The 21,661-nt window shown below is 38.8% G+C and overlaps 1 protein-coding gene across 1 annotated transcript in view; it reads right to left on the bottom strand.

The window, feature by feature from the left end:
- CDH7 (cadherin 7) overlaps positions 1–21,661 on the bottom strand; it is a 107,951-nt gene that overhangs the window by 32,755 nt on the left and 53,535 nt on the right. The window contains exons 4-6 of the mRNA XM_073331690.2: positions 13,571–13,690; positions 9,838–10,005; positions 8,346–8,533 (exon numbers count right to left, since the gene is read on the bottom strand). Of these exons, the coding sequence (XP_073187791.1) occupies positions 8,346–8,533; positions 9,838–10,005; positions 13,571–13,690 (476 nt within the window). The remainder of the gene's footprint in view (positions 1–8,345; positions 8,534–9,837; positions 10,006–13,570; positions 13,691–21,661) is intronic.

Genomic DNA, 21,661 nt, shown 5'->3' with positions numbered 1-21,661 from the left:
GATGAGAACAGATTTTCAAACCCATTGTCAAGCCAGTTCCTAGGATAGCTAATTCAGCAGGTTCTAATTTACTGCTAAAGGAGGACCCAACCTTACAAATACTTTCTAGTAAAAGTAATGCTCAGTACTGAGTAAAATTCAGTCCTGAACAGGGGGCCAGCAGAGGAATGTGTTCTACTCTACTGTGAGTAGTGCCATGCAGACTTCAATGGAACTACTTACAGTAGAGATTAAGATGTCCTGTTTTTCAGTCAATGTCGGGGGTTCAATTCCTGACTATCACAAACTTCTCGTGTAACCGTGGCAAGTCACTAAATATCTCTGTTCCTCAATTCCCCATCTGTAATATGGAGGTCATAATAAATCTAGTATGGGTATTATATAGGGATAATAATATTGTCTGCCTTGTCTTTTTAGATTACAAATTCTTTGGAGAAGAGAAAAGGAGTACTTGTGGCACCTTAGAGACTAACCAATTTATTAGAGCATAAGCTTTCGTGAGCTACAGCTCACTTCATCAGATCATCTTCTCTTGGAGAAGAGACTGTCTCTTAGCATATGTGTGTACAATATCCAGCAAAATGATATCCGAATAATAAGATGAAGCAGCATCAGAAGGAAGCATTTGTAGGATCAAGCCCTAAGGGTTTGATTCTGCCTTAGGATATACTTCCCAAACTCTCATGCATAGGACATTTGTGCCTTCTATGGCAGGCTTTAAGGCAGAAAATCAAGATACACACTTTAGGTAATCTGGGAGGATGGAAAACCCTTTGTCAGTTATGGTATAAGGAATAGATCTTATTACTGACCTGGAAGAAACGTGTTCCAAAAAAGGTTAACTTTCAATATAGAAAATGACGAAGACACTGCACATTACAGACACTAATAAAAGACAGAAAAATACACTGGAAAGATCTGCTGTTTTTTTTCTCTGTCAATCTAACTAGCATATTAGATGCTTATATTATACAGAGCATCATTTAACTGGCCTTCAGATTATCCCCTCATTACTGCATGTTATAACAGAAGCACAGTTTCCAATAAAACAATACCAAGCCAAAAGCTTACAAATCATTACATCAGTGTTGAAGGTTAAAAGGACAATGTATACTTTAGTTCTTTCTTCAGTACAGTGAATAGAGCTTGACAGCTTCATTAATATCTGTGCATTAGTGTTATCTGATTAGATACTGTACAGGCTCCATTCATCTTGTCTTTTTTTTATTTTCCCTTTCTTTTTTGGGGATAGGGATTTTGTCCTATCTGAAGGAAATTACAAAACAAGTCACCCATAGCACAGAAGCTGGATATGCAGTTATCCTTCACAGTAAGCCCATTTTTGTAATGCTCATTTTTTACTATATGGTAACTTTGTAATAATGTATTTTACAGAGATGGAAATCCCATTTTTAAGCCCAGTTGAGGTCTCATATTGAAAACCATAGTACATCAAACAAATGCACATTGAGTCTCAAAGGAACCAAGAAAGGCTCAAGTTCTTACATTGTAAACTCTGATACAGAATTGAAAGCAAATTTTCTAGCTGGAAAAAATGGAATGTTAACACTCAAAGGCTCACTCATAAAAGCCCTCTTTTTATAATTGCCAATATTACTTTTAGTAGCCAGCTCAGGTTTTAAAATAATCTCTTAACAGCAATACACACACACACAATATATATATATATATATATATATATATATATATATATATATATATATATATATATATATATATATATATAACTACTTTGAATTACTTGTTTTCAATTTTTTTCACATAACATTCAAATTGGGTGGTGATATTGGTGATGGGGTGGGGGGGTGTATGAGAGGAAAATGAAGACAAACTCAAAAGCAGCCCTACAAAGTGAATCTTGCTTCTTGATACTTGTTACTAGACAAAAATCAAGTATGACCATCTTCCAACTGCTTTTCAGGATTTCTCACTGCAGTAAAGGTCTGTTCTGAAGTTCACTGAAGTCATTCCATTGACTTCAAAGTGCTTTGGATCAAGCTCTATCACTTTATTATATATCCTATTTAAATGAAATAAAATAAAATATGCACAACCTACCTACTACTACCATTACCACTTTAAAACCTTTGTATTTCTGGGGAAGACAAACTTTTAGATGGAGTGAGATGGGATGGATATAAGAGACTTTGTTATCTATCAAGTGCCTTGTACGATCATTTTCTTAATGTATTGTGTTATGGGGTGATGTTTTTCTGACTGTAAGATTAACTGTTGCCTACAACATGGGTACAGATGCTCTTTTATACATTAAATTAAAAAACAAGTAAATAAAACTGAAATCAGTACACATGATTCTCTTCTCCACCCATTACCCTTAGGTGTAAATGCTTATGGCCTGTGCAAAATTGTATGTATGCTTTTTTCACATAGAAAGAGAAGCATGTTCAAAACATCTGATGTTCTGATGTGTGTACACCAGTGAGGATTGTGTAAACGGCCACTGCAAATTTGTTTTGCAATTGTCCAAGCACAATTCTGTACAGACACTTTGAAAAAGTAAGTTTCCTTTATTGTGATTGGAGGTAATAATTGATCAAACCATGATTCCACTTCCAAAAATTCTATTTCAACTCCAGAGCTTCTTCTGGAGAGAAGAATGAGACATAATTTCTACAATTACTTTATCAGTAGGAAAATTACTATTCCCTTCAAAATGCTGCTAACTAGAGTGTGTATGTAATTTATATGGGTCCTTACTAAATAAAATATTAATAGTTAAACATGAATAAAGCTCATTCAAGAACACCAAAATCGAACAATAGAAAGAGCAGTCATAGGGCAGATCTACACTACAGGGTTAAGTCAACTTAAGTTATGGAACTCCAGCTACGTTACTCTTGTAGCTGGAGTCAACGTACCTTAGGTCAACTTATTGCGGTGTCTACACCACACTAGGTCGACGGGAGAAACTCTCCCATCAACTTACCTTATGCTTTTCATTCTGATGGAGTACCGGAGTAGATAGGAGAGCGATTGGTGGTCGATTTAGCGGGTCTTCATTAGACCCACTAAATTGACCGCTGGTGGATCAATCGCCATGGGTCAATCCCCAGATAAGTAGAGACAAGCCCATAGTCATGCTCCCTTTGTCCATTGTGCAACTGCTACAATCATGTCCCCTCCATTTCCCGTCAGCTCACTCTTTCAGCAAATAAAACCCACAATGTCAACAGAGTCATATCCCTTTTGAAAAAATAAAGTGAATTTTAAGCATTCATATTTTTAAAAGACAACAAAAAGGTTAGGGAGACCAACAAAGAGAATGATAGGCAAAGTTTTAAAACTTCATGCACGACTGGTAAGTACAGCTGGCACTTTTTCTTGTGAGTGGTGACTCCGTGCCATACACATCTATAGATTTTAAACTTTAAAAAGGTTTCCTATCAATCATAGTTCTGATAATGCCCCTCATACCTCACCATCTTTAAAATGAAAAAGAGTATTTGTGGCACCTTAGAGACTAACAAAAAACATAAAGCTTATGCTCAAATGAATTTGTTAGTCTGCCACAAGTACTCTTTTTCTTTTTGCGGATACAGACTAACACGGCTGCTTCTGCAAAACCATCTTTAAAATATGTACCCTCGCAACAGCCCTGTGAGGAAAGGAAAAGCTATCATCCCCATTTCAGAGATGGAGAACTGAAGCACATAGAGACCAAGGATAAACATTTCAAAAGCACCTAAGGGAGTTAGGTACTTACATTCCATTTTCAAAAATGATGTAGGGCCAGATGTTTAAAGAAATTTAGGTCCCTAATGATGCATATAGGTGCCTATCAGGGTTTACAAAACACCTAAGTAGGTGAATTGCCTAACTCTCATTGATTTTACTTAGCTATTCACTAAGGGTAACAAAAACAGACCCTGAGGCTAGAGGACACATAGAGAAGCAAAAAACCGCTCCTTCCATTTGCAGCAGCCAGGGGAGTAGTGAAGAGTTAGTCATGCAAATATGCCCTTACAAAGGTCAGGAAGGCAGTTTTGTGCTAGGAGAGAAAATAAAACTAGCATACCTTTTTCTCCCTTTCAGCAGCCAGAAGAATTGTTTGGTTTGGTTTGGTGAGGGAGAGGGGGAATCATAGCGGAGAGAGGAAGGGGCTCCAAACTGATTAGGTAACTACTAGTCAGGAGTTGCTATGAAAGATGTACACTCTAAGCAGGTTGCAAGGACAGCACCCTGCTACTAGTCCCAACACTTTCCATTCTTCCAGTGGCTGGGGATAGGTATGGGCTGGGTTTTGCATGAGGCCATTGCCTCTGGGATGTTGGTAGTGAGTCCTCATTCACTCATTATTTGTACTTGCTTCTGACCAGTAGGTTTTGTCTTCTGACTCACACATATCTGGTAAATTTTTCAATCCTGATTTCAGGCAGTAAATGAAAACTGACATGCTAGGAACAATGTATCAGTTTATTGGTATGTGTGTTTCTATATATAAGCAGGATAAAATGTTTCCGCATACACACAGTGCATGCATTGTTAGGTAAGGAGCAGATTAGTAATTCAAATGCATAATATGTCTCATGTGATATAGAAGGGACTTAATTTGCTGGTTGGTTGGGTTTTTTAAAATGCCAATAGCAACGTAAATGGCTCATTTCTATAATTATTATTATTTACTAGATTAAACTTGGTGAATAGAAAAACTCCCATTGATTTCAATGTTCCAAGATTTCATCCACTATTATTATTTAATCCCCAACAGACTGCTCTGCTTTGTGGAAGACATGGCTCTTATCCCAAGGAACGATCTCCAAAATCAAAAGAAAATAAAAACAATTAATTTATGTGGCATGAGCTTGAAACAAATTTAAATATTGAATGCTTCTCCTGTTCATCCAGTCGTGGTGTCCAATCCTAGTTTGCCTGGCATGGAGTCGGGTAAGGCATCACACGCACATGCACACAATCAAAAGATGGATCTTGTTCCCAGCTCTTCCATTAACTGAGGGGGTAGGGAAGGGTGTCCTTCCAAAACTTTCTGGGAAAGAAGAGCCCCAGAGTCTCTACTGGTCTATATGAAAGACTTCTACATTGTCCTGCATGCATAGCAATGGTGCCTAATATATCACTGGCCAAATCCTGCTCTTTATTGTCTTGCAAGGGAAGAGTGGGAAGAAGATGTAGGGAGCCTCTCTTCCCTTTGCCCAGTTCCCCCTAATGCTCAGGGGAATGTAAGTAGAGGGCAAAGCTACTGTCACAACAAATATTGCTTCAAATGGGGCCTCAACTAACAGCTATGAAATGTGACTAGGAGTCCAGTCAGTTACTGTGCACTGTCTCAGGCACTAGGCAGCAGCAGTAAAGCATTCTCAACACCATGTCCTCCCAGGTCCTGTCATGGCAGCATGAACCATGAGAACAGAAGATCCACTTTTCTCCCCAATGCATCTCCCACCATTAAAAGATTTCGTCTAAAATCAGCCTACATGGAGCCCCCACTTATACCTGTGCAACTCCACTGAATTGAGTAGGAATGAAAAGGTGTAAGTGAGGGCAGAATATACCCCATGAAGTTTAGATTACAGCTACAAAGGCTACAACTCCTTGTTTTGGAACGTGTGCCCCTAAGATGCAGAGAAGAGATGTGTTGAAATGTGCATGGGAGGAAAACAACTTTCTAACACCCTCTCAAAACTCATACTTCAATCTCAACCTCAGCAAAGACAATACCCATATTAAATGGGCAAGATCTATTAGAAACAAATAATCTCACTGAATACACAACTATAAATTAGCTTCTGAGTCTTAATATCAGCATCCCAGTGTCTGGCCCTTTCCAAACATCCATCCAGCTCTTTCCTTAATAGATTATTTTATTACACACTACTTACATCTTTTGCTGACTTGGGTAGTTTCTTTCATTTTCCCACTCAGTCTGAATGTACACAAGTTCTGCTTTATTTGCTAATATCCCTAAATCTCATTTCTTTCTATAACATTGATATCCTATTTTTAGGAAATCTCATCTTCATTTGTTTTAACTAATGATTCTATAAGGTCTGTGTATGATTAAGCAAAACCTAGACCTTTAGCAATGAGACCAAAATTTTAATTATCTCTAAATTTGTGCCCTACTAAAGCCAGAAAGTAAAATCATAATTTCTATGTGAAAATCAAGTAGCAGGAAGTCAAATATTAAACAGAGAACCAAGTGTGTTTCTGTATTTATTCTGACAGCAAGTGGTCCTTTGCATGCCCATTTGCCTGGTTTGCACAAATGACTATAGTAACTATGTGCAAAAGCCAAGGTGCACAGTTACACATGCATTTTTGTACATTGAACACAAGCCTCCCTATTCAGAAGTGTTTCCCATGACATCTAATTGCTTGATGTATGTGCACAAATGACATCTGCACACACAAACACATTATGCATTAAATTATGGGCAAACAAATTTGAGGCTGGGTTGAGGCTTCTTTGAAATTTTGTTCCTTAATTTCTACTCTGATTTTTGGGAAGAAGGCAATGAATTACAGACCCTTGTGTAGAATACTTCCTGCAGTTGGTAGCACAGCATTGCTGTTAGGTAAGTTCCAAGTTACAGACTTACACTCATTCCCTTACACTTTTATGCAGAGCTCAGTCATGTTACCATGCAGTGACACCGTCTGGCTGATTCAGTTGTCAGCTAGCATGTTCAACATTATAGTTGAAATCCATTCCACCTGCATACAGTACCCATAATTGAATTCTGTGTAAGTGGACTGCAGAGAAAGGGGAATTGGGAAATGAAATCCTTGCCCCAAGCCTGGAATCAGTCCTGGAGTCTTCCACTGCCAATCCCCGTCCCCCTCACTCAATGTTGTTTGCAATGAGATATGCAAGCATAACAAGGAGGCTCTTTCGACTGTGCACAGGCATCCCTACATACCCACCCCACACTGAGTTCCCTCGTGCAACTCCAGTGTGGAGCTTATGTACTGTGGAGGGTCTTGAGCTTGCCCTATGCTGCAAGGGTAGATTTTAGAGTCCAAGAGGTAGATTTTAGAGTCCGGATGATGCCAGGCTGCTAAAAGGAGGAAAATGGATGGGATGCTGGAAAATGGATAAAAGATTACCGTATTTCTGAGGCACTATTTTTTGACCCAACAAAGGTTTCAAAACGGTTAACGGAATGGAGTAGTAGAGTGAGTCAAAATTTGGTAACCTTTTTAATGTGGTTCACCAGGCATTTCATGAAGCACCTTTCAGACCAAATTTTCAGCACTGAAAAGGACAGGTCAAAACCCAACAATAAATATAACAATGACAACAGAGATAATAATAATAATTAATAATAAATGGCAGTTATTTACCCACTCTGTACAACACTGAAATCAAGATTCTCTGAGTCCAAGTTTCATGCCTACAGGCTCATAGCAAAATTAAAACATATGCATCAGCTTCTGACTTGGATCATCAGAGACCCCAGACTGATTCAATATTGTTCAGTGTGACACTGACAAATGTTCTCCCTCTAGGACAGGCATAAATCTTCCAGAGCTGTACTTGGAGACATTAAATGAGCAAGCTGAAGAAGCCACATTGAATTTGGCTGCTGAACAAAGAAAAGGCTAACTTTTCACTAGCTATATTTCAAATATGTGTTAAGTAGAAATCAGCACAGTATGCAAGAAGTATGCTTGATCGCTTCTGCCTTGAAAGAGGATATTTGAAAATCACGTTGCAGTATTAGGAACTGATTTTTTGGGGGAAGCTGAATATCCTCACATTGCTCTGACTTCAGGGGGGTTCAGCAGCTCTCAGGAGGTAGCCAGTACCTTCACAGGATCAGGCAGTACATTGCAATTGTATCATGAAGAAATCACCTCTTCAGCATATAAACAAACTGGAATTTCCCACAGAATGGAAATTCTGGATCCTACACAGCTCTAATTGTGAATTCAGGCCCCGAAAAATTATGAGAATGGCTGAAAAATCATGAGATTTTAAAAAATAATAAACTTGGGATCCGTTTTATTTGCCTTCTGGCTATTGAGTCTTAAGGGTGCCCTCAGGCAACCTTTTCTCTGCAATCTTGAGAGCTAGAAATCTACCAGTTAATAAATGAAAGCTGAAATTCTCAGATAATTCTATAGGTGCTGGGGCTTTAAAAAAACCCACCAAAGATCACTGGGCTCAGTACAAATGATATTCAGGCATTTTTTTAGAAAAACTGAAATCAAAATGAGATCTGCTAACATGACCCAGTAAAAGCAGGTGAGGATCCTCCCCATCTTAACCATACAGTCTCATCCTTATACCTACTACATTGGTCTTGCTCAACCACAAATAAAAAAAAAAAAGTGAATTTTACCTTCTGAATAGTAATGATTCCCTCCTGTGTATCTTTGTCAACAGAAATTTTGAAAACTCCAAGGCCATCACCATCCACAATCTTATATTCCATTTCAGCATTAGGGCCTACATCAGCATCTGCAGCTTTTATTTTGGCCACCACTGAAGCCACAGGCAAGGACTCTGGGACATTATACTGATATGATCCTGTAAAATTTAAAACAATCATTGAACCCGGGGTCATGACTTATATTAACTTTACAACTCTGTTGAAGGTACCACATAAACGTCTTAGTTGAAAAATAGAACAATTGTTCTTTGAGGTGAAAGACAGTGGGTATCATTTCTCCATCCTCCACTCTCTCCCACCAGGTTTGTGGGATTGTTTAGACAGCATCTCTCTAAATTTAAAGAGTGAAGTAATGAGATGAACTGTTACTAAAAAGGTTCAAGAGAACAAGATTTTTTTGGTATATTTCCTATAATATGAGAGGAATAAAATAAAAGCCAATAGAATGAGTATTAGTCCTAATTTTTATAACTGTAAATCTCAAGGAAGCCCTGCCCATACTTGACATGACTGGATCTTGAGATATACTCAGTTTCTGACCCTTTAATAAGTGCATCTCCCTCTCCCTTGAAAATTTCAACCTTGTAGTACAAGTAGAAAGTGATATACAATGCAGCTAGAAAAGATTTTGGAGTGTAGTGTGCAGCCAATACCATTCTCACCTCCAGAAATAGATTCACTGTTGTTCTATTAATACCACAAGCAATTGGAGGCAGTAAATCTAATTCTCCTTCTCTTTGGACATATTTGTTTTTCATATACACTTGAGAAGAGGCCAGATTGGGCATGAATACATTCTGCACATTATTCTAATTTCCCGTAGCAATGACTTTACAAGGAAGACCATTGGAAGAAAGAAAAGGGATGAGATAAAATGTAATTTATAAACAGGGTGCCTCAAATTTGGTAATATACTTGTTTCTTTCCTCTTCTTGCTTAAGTCAAGAGCCATTTTGGTCAACACAAGTAAATTGAGGGCAGATGGTTTTGTTTCTTCCAAGATTGATTTCTTATGAAACACGGAGTGTCTGCACAAGAAAAATCTTGCTGTATTTCCAAAGGAATGTGAAGTTTATGCAAGAAAGAAAAAAATATGCATCTTGAAATCCCAGAAGTAAATGCTGCACTATAAATCTTTTATCTTTCCTTTGACAGTGAAAGAACAAAAGATATTAATACATGTACATAGTGTGCATCACTGTGTTTAAACTGATCTGAAAAATATTTATGTGTGGACTGGTAAACAAGATAGATTTTTCCAATGTAATAATACTAATACTACTAAAAATATAACCTAGCTGTGATATAACAATTTTTATCCAGAGATCTCAAAGCACTTTAAAGAGGAGATAAGTATGATAAGGTCCATTTTACAGACGGCATGTAATGTACAACATGCAGAACATTTAGAAAAGGTAGCAACTGTCATAAAGTAACTTACTCCGTGGAAACCGTGGTGGATTATCATTGACATCGGTCAAGGTGACAGTTACAGATGTGGTCCCAGACAGTCCACCATTTTGTCCAACCATATCCTTTGCTTGAATAACAAGTAAATACTGGTCTTTGGCCTCCCTATCCATGTTCGGTAGGGCAGTCTTGATAATACCTGGAGACCAACAAAATACACATCATTGGTTGCATTTATTATTGGTAAATATATTGACATAAACATTATGTTTGCCTTAAAAGAATAGTGTTGTAATGAGATAAAAGGATGATTTGGACTAGTTTCTCCATATCTATAATATATTGTCAGGTACAATGGTGAAGGTACTTGTTATGTCAATATGGGACAGCATCAACAGCTATAGATGGGTCTTTCCTATTGTGAAATCAGTGATCAAGAAAAGTAGTTTACTCATAGAAAGCTTTTACATAGGCATCAGCCACGTAGTGTAAGCTCCTGCGGATTGTTTGAAGCTCGGTCTGAAATAACTACCTCTGGGTCAGTTTCCATGTCCATTCAATCCCTTGCATCTCTGCTGAGAGTGCCAAGAAGGGGGGTAATTAGTATAAATTTTGTCATGGTACTTTTTCACTGGGAACTGAACTGAACAGAACCCACAGACTCCTTTCAAAGTTTCCACCAATCACTGCTGTCAGAAGGCAACAATTTGCAACCGATGGTAGCATAGGCTAGAGGCTTTCTGTGCCGTATGGTTTTACACTGCCACACGTCACTGTACGACGAGAGCCCTCTATGAGAAATCAATAGCAATATAAAAGTCCCGGGTGGATTTCATGGAGTTGCTGGCACTTGCACATCTTGTGGGTCCTCAGCCATCCGATCTCTCATACAGCTTCGTTTCCCCACAATTGGGGTGATACGGAGAAACATGTATTTGTATTGTTTTTCAAGATTCCACGCTGAGTGAACAATTTAACAAAGGTCTTGAAATCGTCATTGACCAAACGGATTCTGAGTATTATTTATCTCATATCCTTCTAACACCGTCAAATGAAGCTATTTTGTATTGGCTGCTATTTATTTAAACAGTTGCAACTTCTAAAGCACCCCATTTAGGCTTTGATGTATTAACTGAAATACTCTAATATATGAAATAATATTATTGTTATATTCACTTAGTCATTTACATACAATTTGTAATTATGATTTGAAATTAAAAAAAAAGAAGCAAAAAATCCAGTGCGTTACCCATTCTGCTCTGTCGATATGTACCAGATAAATAAATATTCCTTCTCAAACCACAATGACTTTATGAATATTTCATGTTTCGTACATTGTACAGCTGCTAACTCTGATTTCCAGAGAGGCAGGCATTTACTCTACCAATGCTTAGTATCACCAACAAAAGAAACAAACAACCAAAATAAAGGAGAGGCACACTGGGGCCCATATCACTTCATTGGAGATTTGTCAAATGTTTAGTTACAGTTCTATTTATCTTCACTTCTTTTGAACGCAGGGCTCCGCATTAAACTTTTCTGTGCAAAAATATTTGCTTTACAAATAGATTTCATGGTACAACAAATTTGTGGAAAAAATGAATACTTAATTTCACAACATATTCATTTTTAACTGTTTCTAAATGTTCTGATTTGCTTGCTTTTGGTCATTTATAGCTACTGTCATAACTCTTCCAATGCTAGTCATCATTTCTGGGAGATAATTGTCATGTACATAGAGGACTGTGGCATCACAACTAATAAAAACATAACAAAACACTTCAGTAGCATTCTTCAAAGATTTTGATTGAGCAGAAGTTACCATGCCACTGTCTAAGAGGCTGGGCTATACAAATTTTGGATACCAATATATCGATTTAGAAACAGGTATAGCTGCCATGGCACAAAACCCCTAATGCGAATGCAGTTATACCAGAATATAGCTCATTTCCATAAATTCAGGCATTGTTAAAGTGTTGGAAAGAGGCTCGCCATGTGGTTAATGCTCTGCACTGGGACTCAGAAAAGTTACATTCCCAGCACTGCCACTGACTTCTTAAGTTGTCTTGGGTAAATCATTTTATTTTTTTGTGCCTCAGTTTGTGCTAACTGTAAAACAGGGATAATAAGAGAATTCCTTATTTCGCAGGGACATTGTGAGGGTAAATTCACTAATGACTGTTGAGTACTCAGATGCTACATTGATAGGGACCAGATACACACTTAAAGAGAAAGGGCAAAAGTTACTAATTTTGTCTTCATAAGAGCCGATACAATAGAATGGATAATGTTCACAGACTTCATGGAGACTGTAAGGACATGTGCACAATGATTTGGCTGTAAAAGTTCATAAATTTCTGTGGAACATACAGAAAATTGTTTTAAAAAAAAAAATATTTTTGGTGGTGGCTGGCAAAAATGTGCCAGGTAATTATTGGCATTCAAAAGCACAATGCCTTGTTTTTAGCCCCGGGCCAAAAAAAAAAAACCAAAACATTTTCCATGAAAATTTGTCAATAAAATATAAAAAGAATCATTTGAAATTTCTCACCGAATTTTCATTTTCACTTTCTGAGGAGGAAATCTGGAGTCAGAAGACACCCAAAAAGGGCATGCATTTACAAAATGGGAGAAGGGAATAAAAACGCAGAAACGAGAGGAGTACAAAATCAAATCAGGCAGGGAGGCAAGTCTTGATTTGTATGCCTTGTACAGCATATCATGAATGCTTAAATGAAAATAATAATGATAACAATAACTGCAGCAGTTATGCAGCAACTAATGGCAAATGTTTACCAATATTACAGTGATGAGTACAATATGTGGATCAAAGCAGAATGGAATAGAATAATGGATTCTTCTGCACAAAATGCTTGCATGCGCACAGTGTAAACCATAGTGTTTGTTACAGTCCACTTTTAAGTAAAATAAATTACATCAATTTGTGGTGTGTGACGAACACCTTGAAAATTTGGGCCGGAAATTACTTTCTCTGATGCTCAATCTCATTGTGTTCCTACGGGCATGTACTGATATGGTGGGAAGTGGGAATAGGCTTCAGGTGATGTTGAAATTTTGATCTTTTCATTAAGAAATGTCTGAATTTTTTAAATATTTTCCTTGCAAATCCACCACCCTACCCACACAGCAGCCTAAACTCCCATACCTTGAGCAAGGTTTAATCCTGGAGCCTAGCTGGTTTATGGCTGTGTATCGGTCCTGAGCTGGCTACTTGTATGCCATTGGGACTTCTTAAACAGGCACGCCCAGAGAATTATGCTCACCTGAGAACATCTACAGACAATCCAGAAATGTTCAAGGTTTCAAAGGAGCAATCTAGGCCAGGCCTCATCCAGATATGGAGACTAGTTGAGCCCCACAGTGAAGTATTTGGCAACAAAGAGAAGCTGAGAAAAGTGGTCATACAGAAGAGGAATCTCAGGAAGCCTGAAGAGGGCTGGTGTATGTAGGGGCAATGGACAATGAAGCTGGTGAGATCACAGCGAGGGACAGGACAGATATAAATATTTTCAAATGGTTATATGTTTCAAATATGTACTGTTAATTTACAAACTGAACATGTTATTGACATATGGAAATAAGAGTGCTAAAACCACAATTCATTTTTATAACAACACACTTCACTAGCAAGTATCCCGTCTGAGTTTCAAACAAATGTGGACTTAAACTATAAACTCAACTAAACTAAAACTATACCTCAGCATTACTGTGGACTTATCTGTGGGGGAACCTGAGAAAGTTACCTGTCTTTGGCTCCACAGAAAAGTAAGGTTGTCCTTGCAGAATACTGTAAACGACTCTGGCACTATTCCCATAAGTAGGGTCATCTGCATCAGTAGCTGTTACCTGAACCACAGAAGTTCCTGTAAAAGGTTTAAGACACTACTTTAGTTAAATGTCCCACAGTTCTGAATTACATAAATGCAACAAACTAGACTTACAAAAAATGTTATAGTTTTTTCATCCCTCTGGTTCCACATAACATTGTGACTTGCCCACACTACATTTCCACACTGATCCTACTCAGAATGTCAGCTCAACCTTTCTAAATGACTACTAGAGGCTGCTATGATACACGTTTGTAACGTCACTACAGATTCATTGCTGCCCTTTAAAACTGCCTCATCAAATATATAATAAGTACATGATCTTACTGAATATTTTAATATTTTGCCTTTATGGTTATTTTCCATTCTGATGAAAGAGCTGGCTTGGCTGTTGTTACGTAAGTGGTTTAGTAGTCCACAAGATAGGTACACAATGGTAAATGGCAGTGAGAACCACCCCACATTGCCCCATCAATGTAGCTCAGCACTGAACTGGAGGGACCACATTTAGGTATCAGAGGGACATTCATTCCCTATGACCACTTAATATTTGCCCTCAGTGATCAGATCACCAATAAGGGAATGCATTCGGGCCCACTGTGATGGTAATTTGCTATGTAAACACTTGTCCACCCAGAAATGGGCTGAGACCCCAACTCATTATTAGCTATGGCAACAACTCTATACATGCCCCACCCCCACCACCCTCCCATGTCTAGGGCCAACTGGGGAAAGAAAACCGTTGGCCCCTTTAAGGATTGCCTCTCCTCATTGTCCTCTCCTCCTTGTGGGCTGTCAGCCTCCTCGTTGGCTTGGGGAGGGGAGGCTGGCTGGCTGAAAGGGTTCAGAGGAAGCCCATTGGCTCCCATACATTTGAGAGGAGGGTTAATAAGCCCTTTCCTTTGCCTGAGGTGCCATTCTGCATCTGGGATGAACAACTCCCACCCTGCCCCTGTTTGGGATTAGAGAACGACTGGGTTTCTGGGCCTTGGAGCATGCATCAGGCTAGTCAGCTTTTGGGAGCTTTGAAAGAATTTGTCTTTCACTGCCAGATTAGACAGGGAACGGTGCGTTTTTGTCACCTTCCTGTCAGCAACTTAGGGACCTGGTGCGTACTTAAGGCCTTTGATTCAGTACTTTAAACTGGTTCTACAGCTTGTTCTACAATGAAAGCTAACAGGGGCCTAGTGTAACCCTGCCAGAATCCCTAACTTTGGAGTGTATGAATATTATAACCATTATTCAACATTCTGTGCTCCTTGTGAATGCCAGGCTTACTATGTTGGAATTTACAAGGTCTCTAAGCATTGTCAATGGAGCTTACAAGGTCTGCAAATATTGCCAGTGATCCTTACAAGATCTGCAGACAGTAAGGTCTTTGTTCACTGCTCATGGTTCTTTCAAGGTCTGCAAATAAATGCCTGCAAGGAAATGACAAGCTCTGCAGCCACAACATAGGGAGCTTGTAAATTCTTCAAATTTAATTGTGCTTGTGTACTTTCAAACTCCATTGATGAAGCCAATTGAGCTTCTAAACTTCAGGAGAGGAATAAATCAGGGACTTATTAAATTATGAAACCATTCTTTGGTGCACCTGGCTCTCCTCTGGAGTGAAAATAAGTCCCTTCATACAAATATCTCCTGCAGAAAACTTTCTAGGTAGGAAACCTTCATATAGAAATCTTTCTACCACGTGTGTTTCTGAGCAGATATTCTATAAAGGACTTTTTACAAAAGAAATGTTGTGTGCAACCTACTTATTTATGTATATGATATTTAGCATGTAGAAGCCTTTGTGTAGCAAGTTTTCAGCATAAAATCACCTCAGATAGAAAGTTTTCTATGTGAAGATTGTGTATAGAAAATTCCTCCTAGGAGGAGGATGTGTTCTATGGGAAGTAAAAAAAAGGGTTTGGAGAGTAAGTACTTGTAGCTCTCAGAAAATGCGGATAGTGATACAAAGCCCTTGTAAAAAAAAATAACAAGGATTCCTTGTGGCACCTTAGAGACTAACAAATTTATTTGGCCATAAGCTTTTGTGGGCTAGAACCCACTTCATCAGATGTATGGAGTGGAAAATACAGTAGCAGGTGTGTGTGTGTGTATATATATATATACACACACACACACAGAGTACATGAAAAGATAGGAGTTGTCTTATCAAGTTGGGGGTCAGTGCTAACGAGACAATTCAATTAACAGTAGAATACCAAGGGAGGAAAAATCGCATTTGTGTCCATTTATTCTTTTGCATAGAGAAATCAGACATCGGGAATTATAACAAATCTGACATCAGGAATTATAACATTCAAAAACCAGTAGGAGAACACTTCAATCTCCCTGGTCACTCAGTAACAGACTTAAAAGTGGCAATTTTTACAAAAAAACTTCAAAAACAGACTCCAAAGAGAAACTGCAGAACTGGAATTAATTTGTAAACTGGACACCATCAAATTAGGTCTGAATAAAGGCTGGAAGTGGATGGGTCATTACAAAAACTAATTAACCCATACTAATTTCCCCCTACTGTTACTCATACCTTCTTGTGAACTGTCTGAAATGGGCCACCCTCATTACTACTATAAAAGTGATTTTTCCTTCCTTGGTATTCTACTGTTAATTGAATTGTCTCGTTAGCACTGTCCCCCCCCCCCCCCTTGGTAAGCCAGCTCCCATCTTTTCATGTACTGTGTTTATATATACCTGCTACTGTATTTTCCACTCCATGCATCTGATGACGTGGGTTCTAGTCCACGAATAAATTTGTTAGTCTCTAAAGTGCCACAAGGACTCCTTGTTGTTTTTGCTACAGACTAACACGGCTACCACTCTAAAGCCCTGGTAGTCTTTAGTCTTGCTTCTGGGTCTTCCAAGGAGTAGAACATACACCACCACCCCCAGCTGTTGTTTCATTTTATATATATATATATATATATATATATATATAATCATTATTATATAAGTTAACAAGATTATATATATATATATATATATATATATATATATAGTTAACAAGATTTTTATTTCATTCTTTTTCAAAAGTTCTTCATTAAAATAATTTAAAATAGTAGTGGAAAGAAATGAAAATACTTGGAAGTTTTACTTTACGAAAGAAAAGAAAAGAAAAGAAAAGAAAAGAAAAGAAAAGAATGATTGCCAAAAGTTTAAGATAGATTTAAGGACAATAATCTATATTGCTTAGAAAAAAATAATAGATTCTTCTATAGTAGTTACATTTCAAAACCAACACTTTTAAGTAAGGAAATTGGACATTAAGATTCCTACACCAACTTTAAAGCTACCTGTTACTTCTGACCACTTTTCTTCACATAATATTCAAATATGTGCTACAGAACCTCACTATTCCATGGACAGTTCTACATATTGGCTTGTAAAGTGTGAACCCACTTACTACTTATAGCCACAAACCCAAACCCTTTCTGGCCTCCAGGTATGAGGTAGGTATGATACATTTTGCAATTGATACTGCACATACAAACCACACCACACCTTATTCCCCTCTGTCACCACTAATGAACTGGGAGCCCCAATGAATCTCATTCACCATCCCAAGATTGGTCAGAGATCCCAAGCTACATATACAAGCAAAAGATTAATCTGCACCATATCAACCTACATATGTGGGCTGTGGAACCCACAGCAAAATACACATCTTCACAATGTCTTGTGGTTCCCCTATACTTGTATCGGCCAAAAATAAGAGTGTAAGTTATTTTATCCTCTGTACTTGCCAAGGAGGTTTCTTCCTTTTCTTTTAGATGTGGATCTAGCCACAATTATCCATGTCTTAGTCACTTCCAGGTAGGACCTCTGTAATTATGCTACACCTTAAACTCTTACAGAAAATACAGCTAATGCAGAATGGGGCAGTGTGCTTATTAAATGGTGTTTCATGCAGGGAGCAAATATTACTATAAAGAGAGAGAGAGAGTTATAATAACCTGAAGCACGTGACCTAACTACTCTCTTATTTAAAAATTTGGGGGATAGCAGCAGGACATTTGGAGTGAGTAACCGTTGGCTTTAGAATTCATTCCCACTTTGATAAACCAGAGCCCAGATTTGGTGCCATTCAGGACATGCTGCAAAAGGTCACCTATCACTTGCCCCATAACCTCAGCCATGCGGAACGCAATGCCATCCACAGCCTCAGAAACAACTCTGACATCATAATCAAAAAGGCTGACAAAGGAGGTGCTGTTGTCGTCATGAATAGGTCGGAATATGAACAAGAGGCTGCTCGGCAGCTCTCCAACACGAGTTTCTACAAGCCATTACCCTCTGATCCCACTGAGAGTTACCAAAAGCAACTACAGCATTTGCTCAAGAAACTTCCTGAAAAAGCACAAGATCAAATCCGCACAGACACACCCCTGGAACCCCGACCTGGGATATTCTATCTACTACCCAAGATCCATAAACCTGGAAATCCTGGGCGCCCCATCATCTCAGGCATTGGCACCCTGACAGCAGGATTGTCTGGCTATGTAGACTCCCTCCTCAGGCCCTACGCTACCAGCACTCCCAGCTACCTTCGAGACACCACTGACTTCCTGAGGAAACTACAATCCATCGGTGATCTTCCTGATAACACCATCCTGGCCACTATGGATGTAGAAGCCCTCTACACCAACATTCCACACAAAGATGGACTACAAGCCGTCAAGAACACTATCCCCGATAATGTCACGGCTAACCTGGTGGCTGAACTTTGTGACTTTGTCCTTACCCATAACTACTTCACATTTGGGGACAATGTATACCTTCAGATCAGCGGCACTGCTATGGGTACCCGCATGGCCCCACAGTATGCCAACATTTTTATGGCTGATTTAGAACAACGCTTCCTCAGCTCTCGTCCCCTAAAGCCCCTACTCTACTTGCGCTATATTGATGACATCTTCATCATCTGGACCCATGGAAAAGAAGCCCTTGAGGAATTCCACCATGATTTCAACAATTTCCATCCCACCACCAACCTCAGCCTGGTCCAGTCCACACAAGAGATCCACTTCCTGGACACTACAGTGCTAATAAACAATGGTCACATAAACACCACCCTATACCGGAAACCTACTGACCGCTATTCCTACCTGCATGCCTCCAGCTTTCACCCTGACCACACCACACGATCCATCGTCTACAGCCAAGCTCTGCGATACAACCGCATTTGCTCCAACCCCTCAGACAGAGACAAACACCTACAAGATCTCTGTCAAGCTTTCTTACAACTACAATACCTACCTGCAGAAGTAAAGAAACAGATTGATAGAGCCAGAAGAGTTCCCAGAAGTTACCTACTACAGGACAGGCCTAACAAAGAAAATAACAGAACGCCACTAGCCGTCACCTTCAGCCCCCAACTAAAACCCCTCCAACGCATTATTAAGGATCTACAACCTATCCTAAAGGATGACCCAACACTCTCACAAATCTTGGGAGACAGGCCAGTCCTTGCCTACAGACAGCCCCGCAACCTGAAGCAAATACTCACCAACAACCACATACCACACAACAGAACCACTAACCCAGGAACTTATCCTTGCAACAAAGCCCGTTGCCAACTGTGCCCACATATCTATTCAGGGGACACCATCACAGGGCCTAATAACATCAGCCACACTATCAGAGGCTCGTTCACCTGCACATCCACCAATGTGATATATGCCATCATGTGCCAGCAATGCCCCTCTGCCATGTACATTGGTCAAACTGGACAGTCTCTACGTAAAAGAATAAATGGACACAAATCAGATGTCAAGAATTATAACATTCATAAACCAGTCGGAGAACACTTCAATCTCTCTGGTCACGCGATCACAGACATGAAGGTCGCTATCTTAAAACAAAAAAACTTCAAATCCAGACTCCAGCGAGAAACTGCTGAATTGGAATTCATTTGCAAATTGGATACTATTAATTTAGGCTTAAATAGAGACTTGGAGTGGCTAAGTCATTATGCAAGGTAGCCTGTTTCCTCTTGTTTTTTCCTACCCCCCACCCCAGATGTTCTGGTTTAACTTGGATTTTAACTTGAAGAGTGGTCAGTTTGGATGAGCTATTACCAGCAGGAGAGTGAGTTTGTGTGTGTATGGGGGTGGGGGGGATGTGAGAACCTGGATTTATGCAGGAAATAGCCCAGCTTAATTGTCATGCACATTGTGTAAAGAGTTATCACTTTGGATGGGCTATCACCAGCAGGAGAGTGAATTTGTGTGGGGGGGTGGAGGGTGAGAAAACCTGGATTTGTGCTGGAAATCACTTTAGATAAGCTATTACCAGCAGGACAGTGGGGTGGGAATAGGTATTGTTTCATATTCTCTGTGTATATATAAAGCCTGCTGCAGTTTCCACGATATGCATCTGAAGAAGTGAGCTGTAGCTCACGAAAGCTTATGCTCTAATAAATTGGTTAGTCTCTAAGGTGCCACAAGTCCTCCTTTTCTTTTTGCGAATACAGACTAACACGGCTGTTACTCTGAAACCTATTCTCGTAGGTTATTCATGTTGGTAAAAGGTGGCTTGAGGTTAACTGGTTGTTGCAGAGGAGCTTATTTGGGACTGCGTGTTTGTAGGTTTTTAAAGATTGTAAGTACCTTGAGAAAAAGTAGAGGTATGGGGGCAGGGGTTTTAAATGAGGTTGTGCAAGGAATATTGGGGAGAAGATTGTTTTTAGGGCTGACATGGCCCATTAGGAAAAACCTGTGTAAAAAAAACCTATTTAGTGACTGGCTATGCTTGATAAAGGTCTGTTGTTGTTTTTTTAAATTGTAAGCCCCTGTGGCACAGGAACAGATTAAAAAAATGAATTTAATAAATCATCATATAATGAAAGCCCATACCATTATACATCATATATGTAACAGGACAAATATGTTTCTTTTATGTGGCAATGGGGAGGATTTCTTGTGAGTAAGTGAAAAACTGGCAGAGTAAAGAGACAGAATTAAGGTAGGCGTAAAAATCTTAATTTTCAGTCTCCTTACTTTTGAAGCATGTAGGGCCAGATTTTCAAGCGTTCTGCAAATCCACTTTTTTAGATGCCTATGTGGAAGCTTTTGCATACTGAGCCCTTTTGAAATTCCAGCCTACATCATTAGATCCATTCGCAAAGGGGTTTATTTTGTTGTTTAGAATATAACATTCTGTTACATTTTTACAATAAGCAAAATACATCGTCACTCATAACTCTATCCATAATTTAACATTTTTTATTGTCTCTGACATTCCTATAGGCCATACTTCTGGAGCTTTTTTATTTCCATATTTTATTATTGGAAAAATTTGCAAGCCATCAAAATTTAGTGGTATAGATTGGACATTAGGAAAAATTTCCTAACTATCAGAGTGGTTAACTGGAATAAATTGCCTAGGGAGGTTGTGAAATCTCCATCAATGGGGATTTTTAAGAGCAGGTTGGACAAACACCTTTCAGGGATGGTCTAGTTAATACTTAGTCCTGCTATGAGTGCAGGGGACTGGACTAGATGACCTCTCGAGGTCCCTTCCAGTTCTCTGAGTCTATGAAGATATTCCCCTGCCCAATATTTTCATAAAAGGTCCAATCCAAAGCCCACTGAAGGAAAGACTCTGATTGGCTTCAATAGTCCTCAGATAATGTCCTAAAATATTTGCAAAATGTAATGTAGAATCATTATGCTTACATAATAATCCTATTTGGAAGTGTGGGGTTATAGTTCTCATGCTTTTATAGTTCATTTTGGTTTATAAACCTGTGATTTTTTTTCATTCTGTTTCATATTCAATTAAGAAATCCTTGTCATGGATATAATTTTAGACAAAATAGGAGAGAGATACTTTGTTCCCCCTTAATATTTCATGAATGCTGTAGATGTTTAATTAGAAATTATGTAATATGAATAAACTATGAATCAATGTGACTGTATAAGATAAATGCCACACAAGGGCTTCATGCTACTAAATCCTTAATCCAATATTAATGCAGTATTCAGTATTACTACAATG

The sequence above is a fragment of the Lepidochelys kempii genome, chromosome 2, assembly GCF_965140285.1.
Source record: "Lepidochelys kempii isolate rLepKem1 chromosome 2, rLepKem1.hap1, whole genome shotgun sequence".
In the NCBI taxonomy this organism is placed as follows: domain Eukaryota; kingdom Metazoa; phylum Chordata; order Testudines; family Cheloniidae; genus Lepidochelys; species Lepidochelys kempii.
This window is presented reverse-complemented; position numbering and strand designations above follow the sequence as displayed.